This window comes from Anas acuta, chromosome 15 (assembly GCF_963932015.1).
Source record: "Anas acuta chromosome 15, bAnaAcu1.1, whole genome shotgun sequence".
NCBI lineage: Eukaryota > Metazoa > Chordata > Aves > Anseriformes > Anatidae > Anas > Anas acuta.
The window spans coordinates 18,401,099-18,413,198 of record NC_088993.1 but is presented as its reverse complement, the minus strand read 5'-3'; the positions used below and the strand labels follow the sequence as shown (position 1 = coordinate 18,413,198).

Here is a 12,100-nt window from a genome sequence, read left to right as displayed (position 1 = left end):
ACCATTCTACAGCAGTCTGATGGACCACCATAGCTCAAACCCTGTCTCTAGAACACTAAAGAAAAATCCAAATACTCCCACTGAAAATCTCTCTTATTACCAGCGTGCAGAAAATTTTTCTTCTTGTCATTTGAGACCTCAGTCCCTGAACAACATCTTTAAGATTCTGACTGCTGTAGCATACTACAGACTGCAACAATTCACATGTTCAAATCTTACCTGTTCTCTAAACAGATTGAAATCTTAGTTCAAATTATTTCCTGCTAATTTACTTAGACTCCATTCTCTTCAATCAATTTGTTCACTATCTTATCAACACAGCTTTAGTACTAAAACAGTCATCCTCCATTAGAATAAAATTGATATGAATTGGGACCAGGAAGCCAGTGGCAGAATTTACTCTTCAACAGCACATTCCACATATCTGAACATTTCAAAACTTCACTCGTACTTGGCTTTACATCTTCAAAAGCTTATTTTGCAGCCAATATTCATCTGCTTGAAGAAGACTGAAAACAACTATTTCAACACAGTTATACAGGGGGGAAAAAAAAAAACACAAACAAAACCCACTAAGATTGTATGATAAAAGGCATCTCCCCTCATGGCAAAATGTTCTATTTCTAACTGGGAGCAAGGGCTGTGAAACCAGGAATCATGCTTAAAACACTCCAGTAGCAGCAAATACTATAACTGCACCAATCAGCTTTGTCTGAAACAGATTGAAATGCTACACTGATTAAGATTTACCATCTACAGGTACATTACTTTTGGTGGCTTTCAAAGCAGTGAGAGTAATGAGAAAGCGACAAGAGATTTTGTAATATCCTACCTTCCTCAGCTAGGTCCTTGTTAATAACCAGTTTCCCATGTCTGAGATAGTTCAGCACTGGCCCAAAGTAGGTCGGGTCTCTGTCTATTAAATAGGCACCTGTTTCATCCTATATTAGGAACAAACAAAACAAACAAACAAACAAACAAAAAGGACAGCCAAAAAGGCACAATGATTTGAATGCCCAAACAGGAATTAATTGTAAGCTCATACTCAGCTTGGTATATGAATAACAAGCTGGTACTCATATACAGCTACATCACTTAAAGCCGAATTTGTTTAAAACATTAAATGGAAATCAATAATGTAGATGTAAATATATCAGATTGGTCAATCAACTCAATCATGTACTAGACACCTTTTCACTGATCAATTCCCACCCCTTTTTATCAAAAGATTATTAAAGCATCAGACCATTGTTACCATGAAAGGTCTAAGCAGTAAGTGAGAACACTGAAAACTAAGGCTAAAAATAATACAGGAACTACCATTTTGTTCGGAAACCTGAAGAACAAAGGCTAGTATTTGAATCTCACTGTAATATAGCTTCCACTCCCCCCCCTTTTTGTTTTTAATTAAAAGCAAGCAAACCTACCTCTTCTTTAACCTGAACATTTTGTTCTAAGATCTTTTGTTTCTGTCTTAGCTGAGATGTACAAACATTCACAGGGTACTGAGAACTGCCATGTACCAAGCAAGTGTTGTATGTGCACCTCCAAAAAAAAAAAAAAGTATGCTGAAGATGCAGTTCCTACCTACCTCATGCAGACAAAAGAGGGATCAAGATCAACTTACAACTGATGCTTAGTTTACTGATCAGAAAACAGTTCAAGGAATTTTCCTGCTGATATTCTTGACGAAGACAAAGGAGTAAAACTGTTATTTCCTATACAATTTAGAGTCTACGTGTGCACACCTTCTATGTGTGAGTAATGCAATACTGACATAATCTTCTTCCTTAGAGCTCTGGACAGCAAAAAGCGATAACACAGTTGTCTAACAGATACATTTGTCCTTTCTACTAACAAACAGATCACTGACAATATTAGTACTTCAGAACCTAAAGTTTTGCTTCATTATATATATCCTATAAATATATACTGGAAACTTGAAGCAGCATGCCAAGTACTTTTTTTTTAGTTTAGTAATTATTTTTAATATTTGATTAGATTACAGAAAATACTAAAAAGCATTAAATACCAACAATACTAGCTAAATCTGAATCATTCTCACATATATATATATACACACGAAAAAAATCTGCTGATTGAATTCCTAGCATTTAGAAATTCATGCTGATATGTAAAGGTTTTATGACTGTACTGTAATACCTGAAAACTCTCCCTGTTTAACATTTCTTAAGGTTCTTAAAATGTCTCACTGAAAATGATTGCATATGTATTTTTAGGCACATGAATTTAGTTTCTAGAAAATGCATTTATCTAACCAGGGCTAGCAGAAAGCTAGACCACAGCCTGAACTACAATAAAAACGAACATCTTTCTATCATTTCACACTAAATGCTTTGCACACTAGAAAGCACTATGATTTTAGAACTAAGTGAGGGATGTTATATTTCACATAAAACTATACAGATGTTTAAGAAAATACTGCTATTATATTAAAATGTGCTGTCAATTAACCAACACACAGAGCAGACAGTGCTTGATGAAGTCCAATCACAGTTTCTTCTGTGACTGAAATTCGTGGTCTCACAGAAGATAGACTATGCACCAAACCAGTTGACAGATGAAGTGCGTGAAACAGTATATTTTTAATGATCCACATTTATGTGCATTTACATTACCAAAGCACTTCATGACTGAACAGTCCATAGAAACAACCCTTAGAAATTAAATTAGCTGTCAACTGTATGAGTTACAAACAGAAGAGCATTATTTAATACAGGAACAGAAAACAGCAAATTTGGAAAGGAAGGTTGAAAACCGATAAAAAGAAACACTGCTTTAAAGAAAGAAAAAGAGTCTTTGGTCATCTTTTGCAACTTCCACCTAATGATGGGTCACCAGCAGCCTGCATTACCTGAATTCATCAGCGTAGCATGCACAGCAGAGCATCCCATTAGCACATGTACCAAACATGCTTTACATTTCCTGACAACATCCACTATAAGATATAATTACTTTTGTCTTCTAAGTATTTTTAACCTTTTTCTCATCACCTACAAACTTTTTTTTTGCATTCTCTCATTCTTCCTTTCACTTATAGTTTTCTTTCCTCACCAGTATCAAGTTTTCTTCCTCACCAAATTACCACATAGAATGTATAAAAATGCTTAGTCTTCACACTGATGAATACAAGTACTATTCCAAATATAACATACCATACACAAATAAAGTGCCATTGCACTATTGCCACAGTTTATGAAGTCTGTAAGGTAATAATGCATCTTTAAAAAATAACAAAAAGAAGAAAAAGGAACCTCAATGTCTTGTAATTTATGGTATAATAGTTTTTTTTTTTTTAAGTTGTAAACATCAACAGTTGAAGTTTCAGAACTCCAGCTAAATTCTGTGAGCAATCCAAATTCTGTAAGATTCACTCTATTATATAAATTCCATGCAAAATTATGAATACACTAAACAACTGAGAGTAACTGGCCACCCTGTTACTTAGATCACAGATATGGAGAACATGCATTCATTAACACACTTCCAAAGAAAAAAAAAAAAAGAATTCCTTGGACTTTGATCTTACAACTCAGGTTGTTTCAAGTCAGGACACAAAACATAAATGATTCAGTAAAGAATACTGTAACAAAATACAAACAATGCAGATGTAAGTGAGGCATAAAATTGACATCCTGAACATCTTCCTGTAGAAAATGCCTTCTCACTCCTCCATTAGATTGAGCTTCCTGATTATCCCTTCAACATGTACTGAGCACTTGATGTTAAAATCACAAAGAAAAGCTGCTTACACTAGATCTTTAAGAATATTTATGTAAACATAAATCCAATAAAAGCTGATTGTGTAATCATTGGCTCCACCTAGAACTCTGAATACATGGGTCATAAGAGTTCATTCCACACCTTCAGAATATTACTGGGTTTATTTTATTATGTAAGTCAGGGGTGCCTTCATTCACATGCACATGAAAATACATTGTACTCCTATGTAACGGGCGTATTAGACAACCTTCCGACAATAAACAGTTTTACTTTAATGTAAGATAAGAACAAGAATGTGTGCTATTGTATTTACAGTCTTCTCTGGAACAAAAGAGAAGGAATTCCTTGTTTGGAATTCCTAGAGATTTTCCACACCTGCTCTCCTTTATGATGATATAATTTAAAAAACAACATTGCTGAGGTACAGTGAAAGCTGCATTTGTTTACCACTCTCCCACTTCAGCGTTTAGTTCAACTGTAGCAGAATAAAGTTACAAATAGCATGGAATTTTACAGAAAGCCTAATAACTAGCTGCTAAATTTTCAATTACATGTTTATATATATATAAATATATATATATAATATTTATATATATACTTATATATATTTATATAAATATATTGTATTTATAAATATATTCATATGTATATATATATATATATATATTATATATATATATATATATATATATATATATATATATATTATATATATATATATATTTGATATATATATATCAAAGTAGTATCTGTTTCTGCGTGTAGCTAACTGCTGCATATTTGCATTTCGTTTTTGTAAGCCTGGCTCTGAATTTGGCTGACACAACACCTTGGGTGAGATGAGCAAATCCTGGTTGCCCAGCATTTAAAATTTTTGTTTCATTTGCCTGGTGGAATGCAGTGAAAAGGCTTGAAAATGTATAAAGGCAGTGTAGCTCACAATTTTCCTTCTTCCTTAAGAACTAACCCTGAAGTATACGTACTATCCAGCATTCAAGGAGACATGAGACTCAAAACAAGTATGTATTTTCAAAGAATTTGAAAAAATATAGCCCAAAACAATGAAGTGATCATGTGTTCCATTCTCAGGCATTTCCAACTTTATAGAGTAGCAGACTAAGGTTCAAAGGAACCATTAAAAATACTTCACCTGATCTTCATATAAAAATTGCATAGGATTCAATTTATTTCCTCTTAAAGTGAAATAAAACCTTTTAAGCAGTAGTGGTGAAACCTAACAATTTTGTGCAAGACATTCCAATAACTATTTATTACCCCTGTTAAAAATATGTACTTTCTAGTCTGGACGTGTACAGTTTCAAGTTTCATTAGGTGGATCTCACAATACCTTTGCTAGACTGAAAAGGCTTCTACTATGAGACTGCTCATCTTCACATACGTACCTCTACACTGAAAAGTTACTCCTTCAGCTCTCTGCTAAAAAAGTTCTGCTCTTCATAACCTTCCCCTATATCATATTTCATCGTGACCGTTTTCCAAGTCCTCCAGGTTTTGAAGTAACCACAAATTATGGATACCTGTATCAGGTACAGGACTCCAGTATGAATACACACACACACCTGTGTAATGCCATTTAACATACTCCCCGAGAATTGCATTAATATGCTTGTTAAAATGTCAGAAATTTATGTCCAGTTAAGTAACTTCACTGAGGTCAAAACGAGTCTGATGACTTCTCCTTAAATACTTTTCCTGAACAGACACACTCAGAATCTTCACCATCAAGCTCTTGGCTCAACACCACGCTCCAACGTTGATATCTAAAAAATTGAAATCATTTACATATACTAAGCAAGCAGAAGTTCTGGTAAAGACAGTAATATACACAGAAACAGAATGATATTTGGCACTAAAGCAAGATTTAGAAATAGTTGCCTCCCCTACCCTCCTGTATTTTCCAGATCTTGAGCTTGATACCCAGAACACATTCTTCTCAAACTGTGTGACCTAAAAACTTTGAACAACAGTTGACTGTCAATACTAATCAAAACTACACTAATATCACAGCACATCCACCTAACTAGCCAGAAACCTCATGGCAAAATAAAGTTTATCTTAGTTATATCTTGGAATAATTACTATAATTAAGATAATTTTCTTCCACTGATTATTTAGTGCTGACAGCTAAGGATGTGCTGCCAGAAATATTTTGATTCTTTCTAAAACATCCAGTGTTTCCTTCCTTCCTTAACAGTCTCGGTACTATTACACTTAACTTTAGACAGGTTTTAAAAATCAAGCATGAATACTGTTGCCAAAAACCTTATTAAGAAAGGTTGGCAGTCTTCTCACTTAGGGGAAAGACTAATGAATAATAAAATAGTTTACAAAAGAAAAAGTGGTATCCAGATAAACCAGGAAGGTGCTGAAATCAGGAAATACCTAGCTGTAAAACTTGTAAGTGTTAAGTAAGTTAAACAAGGGTGAGAGAGTGAGCAAGACTTTGTTTGTCTATTTTTACATATTCATCTGTGAACCAAAATTTAAATACCCTCGAAAACAAATCCTATTATGAACATTGGGTATGACCACTACCACTTCACTCACTTGTTGAAATGAATCTCAATAGTCTTAAATACAAAGTCATAACACACTGTCAAACATTAAAAGTCAGAGGATCAATGTATCAATATATTATTCCTTTTACCACTAACCTTGGCGCACACCTGGCAAACCTAGTCTTCCCTCTGTTGCAACTAGAAGCCTATCTAGAGACAGGCTGCAAAGCCTTGGTCAACCTTAGCACCTGCCAGTCATTCGAAGGCAAACATACTGCCTTTCTTGAAGACTTTTTAACACCAAGAATCAAGGAAATACTGTGATTTCTGTAGTTGGTTTTTTGTTTTTTTTTTTTAAAGTTGGTGTTGAAGTTACAGTAAAGAAAAATCATTATGTATGCAAATAGCATTTATTAAGTATAACATTAACTATTTCAGTTTTCTATTTTAATTTCTAATAAACTCATCCAGTTAACATGAAACTTATGTATCAACGTGGGTGAGGCTGATATGCTTCACTTGTTTAGTTTGGGCAGAAACAGTTCTATTACTGATTTTTGGTTTTGATTATAGATCTGTTCTCAACTGAGAAAAGCTTTTCTTATGGTTACATTTTCTAATGCTTCTGATTTGGCAATCTTGCAAAGCAAGAAGGAACATGAACTGAACTTTTTTTTTCTTCAAAGATGTATATTTAGTGTTGCATGAGTTAATTTGTGGTTCTCCTGCTTGGTCTTGCACCTAAATGTGCAATCTGCCCTCCCCCCCCTTCTGTCAGCTGGGACAACATTAGAGCTTTCTACAAACTGGCTTAACTCACTTTAGTTTTATATATATATATATATATATATATATGTATGTATATATGTATATGTATATATGTATATATTTATGTATGTATGTATGTATATGCCTCCTTCATTTTTGCTGTGTTACACACTTCTTTGATGGAGCATGATCACAAGAATATGAAACATGCCTATGAAATACAAAATGCATTTTGAATTATAAGCACAATTCAGTAGTAACCTGTTGACAATACAAGATAAAACTTCCTGAAGGAAGTTATTAAATTGCATCTCAGACAAATTGCCCATACAGGAATCATGATATACCTGCTAAGGCTACTTTTTTTTTTTTTTTTTTTTTATAGTTCTTTCTAACTGAGGGCTGTGTCTAACAGTTTTCATTATCGCATCTGCTGGCTCATCCCTCAGGATTCTCTCCGCTCCCCCTTACCCTTTTTAGGGGTTGGAAGAGACCTCAAGAGATCATCGGGTCCACTCCCTGCCAAAGCAAGTTCCCTAGAGCAGGCTGCCCAGGTAGGCGTCCAAATGGGCCTGGAAAATCTCCAGAGAAGGAGACTCAACAACCGCCCTAGGAGCCTGTTCCAGTGCTCCATCACCCTCACTGTGAAGTTCTTTCTCATGTTGGTGCGGAACTTCCTGTGATCCATTTTTTGACCATTGACCCTTGTCCTATCCCCACAAACCACTGAGAAGAGGTTGGCCAAATCCCTCTGTCTCCCACACATAAGATATTTGTAAACATTGATGAGATCCCCTCTCAGTCTTCTCTTCTCAAGGCTGACATTCACATTCTCTTACACTGACAATTTTCAAGTTTAAAACCCTTGTGATTTTCAGTAAGAAAACACAATAGAATCATAGGTCAAAGACCAGTTCTCTCCAAACTTTAGGAGGGCATTATCCTTAACTATCAGCTGCATCTTGCAAGAACTACTGTTTTATAAGCACAAAATTGTATACTACGGCAGTTGTTGTGAATAAACTTTAGTATATGAATAACATTCCATTTTAGTATCAGTTTACAGCTCACTGAGACTCCAAAAAGTTAAACCATGAGAGAATTAACAGATCTGTTACTATCAGATTATATATTCATGGCAAAGGAAAAGAACCAGAGTCCAAGACAGTATCACCAATTATTCCCTTGAAATATCTGTGCTCATCAGTTAAAGACATTTGATATTTCACAACCATACCAGAGAGACAATCTACAGATATGCTGTTGTATCAAGACAGTATGCCCACAAACTGATGAGATGTGTGGGAAAGATTTTTTTTTTCTCTTGCAATAACATCTATGATATCTGTTATCTTATAAATCAGAGAAAAGCAAGGAAATGATTCGACTATGACTTGTTTTCTATAGAATATGAAGAATTCTAAAAGAAGATTCTGAATTGAATCCTTGGAAGACAGGCATTACACATTTAAGCAATGTTTTGTACTGAAAGAGTGTGCTATGATGGATAATCTAAGAGAGAGGCCACTTCTGCAAAATCCAAGAGAGCAGATTAGTGCAGACACAGGTGCTGAAAGGATGAAGTGAAAGTCAATGACTCTAGTGCAGATATTCAAAACAATCGGGCATGTAACTCTGACAGATGTTGAAATGAAAAGACCATAGTGGACATTTAATCAGGAAAGGCTTTGCTGCCTTTTTTTTTTTAATGCTTTAGGTACATCATATTGAAGACAATTGGGTTCATTAACCCAGAGAATGCAACTCTGAATAACAAATACTTCTCCAAATCCAGATTTTCCAAAACAATTTGTAGTTTTCCCTACTACTTGCCTCATGTTACTTATTTGCACAATAATCTATTAAAGATGTCTATACCAGCCACAATTTTATTTTAAAAAGTAAGACTCAATCCTAAATATAAGATCCACTTACAACCACCTTGTGAAACTGTTTTAGTAACACCAAACTGGAAAGAGCACCTTAATGTCACATTCTCATCCTGCATTTTAGTTCAATTCCAATTCTGTTCTACCGTGGGTTCAATCAGGCTACTCACATGGACAGGATAATGCAATTTGTTTGCATCTTGTAAAAGCCGTTTTCATTAGAACTCTACATTGGAAGACAGTAATGTCTAAGCAGCTCAAATAATGCAGAGATGTGCTCCCTGTAAGCAGAGAATATCTTCCTATAGCTGTTACTGTAGCTAGCTTTGTCAGGTACACTATTAACAACTATGAACTATTTAAGCCTAGAAACATCAAGAAATTCATCAGGTGTCTCCATATCCTACCAAAAAGCTACATAACCTTAGCATAAATTTATGGTATGTTGCTATAACCAAAACATGTAAGCACAGTACAAAGAAAATGTTTAGATTAATACCTCATAAAGTTTTGTAAGATATTAACACTTCACTAAGTATATACTTGTGAAAGAGGATTGATTTCTTCAATTAATGAAAAAGGCACCCAAATGGCTTAAATAGGGCTAAACCATTTATTCTAAAAACGCACCTCTTGATTACATCAAGAGAGGGCAAATAACCAATTTTTCTTGCAGTGGATCAATTGAAACCAGTACCTTAATAATTAAGTATGCCTTATCTTTTATTTAAGAGACCTTAGGAAAAAAGCTTCCCCACTCCCTTACAAGAAAAAACAGTTAATGACCTACCAGCAATCCACCTACATTTTTATATCTGTTTTCACAGGTCAGTCTAAGCTAAACCTCTCAAAACAAAACAAAGATAGCCACAACAGATCTCCCAAATACCACACTTTAAGATACTTTTTCTCTAGCTCTGGAACCTTGTTCAGATTCTGCTCTACATTTTCTTAAACATCCTTTCTGTAAGTCACGTATGAAAAAATGAAGAGAACCACTACTAGCTGAACACTGGAAAAAAAAAAAAAAAGAATTATATAGAAATAACAAGTCTTTGCTTTTAATCTGTTAGTTATATATTTGAGGATTATAACCTGTTCCCTTTTTCTCCCTAAACATCCAGTACTGGAAGTCAATTTTCATCCATCACATTACCAAATCTCTTTCAGAGCCAGAACTTTACATAAATACTTTATACCCATTATACAAGCCATTCCATAAGTAAAGTCCTAATCAGTAGCTTCTCTTTCCCTACTGAGTCAGAATGAATGCACGAATACTCAGTATCACCCACCTTTTGCAGTCCGTACACTATATGCAATCTTTTATTTGATGAATTGCTGAAACACAGCAAATTATTGCCAAATGAAAAAGCTTATTTTTTCCTAATATACTGAATTTCAGCTTCATAAAGCACTCTTCTGCAACAAACAGAACAATTCATGAAAAGAAATCGTTTGATCCGGCTCTTGAAATTGAACCAGAGGGTGATGACAGTGCAGAAACAGAGCGACATCCGTGCAGGCAGACGCGCCGCGAAAGTGCTAAAACCAAAGACAGTCAGCCAACGTCACCAGTTAAATAAACGCACGGTGCTCTCTTTGTTCCGTTTGTAAGGCGGCTGCATTATCCAGGAACCCAAGAAGTTCACAAGAAACCAGCCTCCTCTCGCCCTGAACTGAACTTCCACCGACCACGGGAACTCGCTCAGCGCAGCCCTTCGTTCGCACCCCCAGCGGCGGCCGCTCCCGCAGCCCGAGCCTCCCCCGTGCTCCCGGCGCGACGCCCGCGGCCTCGCGCTCCCCGTCTCAGCCCGGTCGCACCGCCGGCAGCGCTCCCCGCGGGCAGGCGACGCCGCACGCCGGGCCCCGGCAGCACCGGCGCCGCGCGGCCGCCGCAGCGCTCCCGGAGCCGCGGGGCGGAGCCTGGCGGCGGGAGCGGCGGAGCCCGCGCTCACCTTGTCCGAGTCCAGGTCGGGGTCGGCCTGGCACAGACGGAAGAGGAAGGACTTGGGGTCCCTGCAGAGCGTCTGCCGAGTGGTCAGGAAGCAGGTGCCTCCCACGTTCAGCCGGACCCACTTGCCCGGCACGGCGCCGGGGGGCGGCGCCGAGCTGCACCGGCGGCAGGGCCCGCCCGGGCCTCCCAGGCCGCCGGCCGGGGTGCCCGGGAACTCGCAGTGGTTCTCCGCCGCCATCCTCGCCGCCGCCGCCGGAAGGGCCCGCCCCAGCCACGGGCCCGCGGGCGCACCGCCCACCGGAAGGGCCCCGCGCGAGGCGTTTCCCCGCCTCCTCGCCCGGCGCCTGCGCCGCGCGGGCCGCGGGCTCGGCCGCCCGAGCGGCTCCGGCGGCTCCCAGGCGGGCAGACGGCGGCGCCCGCCCCCCACGCGGCGCTGCGGAAGGAGGAGGCGGAGGCCGGCCAGGACCCTACATGCCTTTATTACAGACTACCAAGCATAAGTGAAATCCATCATCCGGTCACTAGCTACACATCTACAGCACGGAGATCTGTCGGAAGGAGAATAAGCAGTTATTAAATTATGAGATATGATTAAATCATCGACCAATAGAAAATTTATATAATAAAGCCAGAAAAAAGGTGTAAAATATAGTTTACAATAATTATTCACATTCAAGGCTGTACATCAATACATACAACACCATGGCCCCGAACATGAATTCAATCCAAATAACTCATATATTAGAATTTAAATAACACAGACTGAACTAGAGGCCAACAAAAGCCAGCAAATAACCTTATAAGAATAAAAATACAAAAAGTGTGTATCATATCATTGCATTATTTGCTTCTGTTTTAATAAGTTCTTGGAGGAGAGGGGTTGCTGGGGGGAGGGGGGGGTGTTTGTGTTTTTTTTTCCTTTATCTGTACATCACAGTTACAGCTACAAACCAGGTAGAGAATAGTACACACAACTGACTGCCACCAACCTGAAGAACAGCTAGCATACAACTATCAAAACAGATTATGGTTCCTGATTCCTATTTTTTTTTCTTTTTGTCAGATACAGTAATTGTAAACTCTGCCACAATTTAGAACATATGCCACATTCAATCAGAGTTAGTACAAGGTCTTAGGAAGCTTTGTAAATGGCAACCATTACATTCACTGCCACACCAACAGATAGACCAACTTAATGGGTGGTTAAGAACTTCTCGAATTGT

The 12,100-nt window shown here is 37.8% G+C and overlaps 1 protein-coding gene across 2 annotated transcripts in view; it reads right to left on the bottom strand.

Moving 5' to 3' along the window:
- Positions 1 to 11,187, bottom strand: part of KCTD5 (potassium channel tetramerization domain containing 5) — a 32,769-nt gene extending 21,582 nt beyond the window's left edge. The window contains exons 1-2 of one of the 2 annotated variants that reach the window (XM_068699740.1): positions 10,879 to 11,187; positions 833 to 941 (exon numbers count right to left, since the gene is read on the bottom strand). In XM_068699740.1, the coding sequence (XP_068555841.1) occupies positions 833 to 941; positions 10,879 to 11,115 (346 nt within the window). In that variant the 5' untranslated portion in view covers positions 11,116 to 11,187. The remainder of the gene's footprint in view (positions 1 to 832; positions 942 to 10,878) is intronic. The other variant, XM_068699741.1, reaches the window with a different exon arrangement.
- Between the last annotated feature and the right edge of the window lie 913 nt (positions 11,188 to 12,100).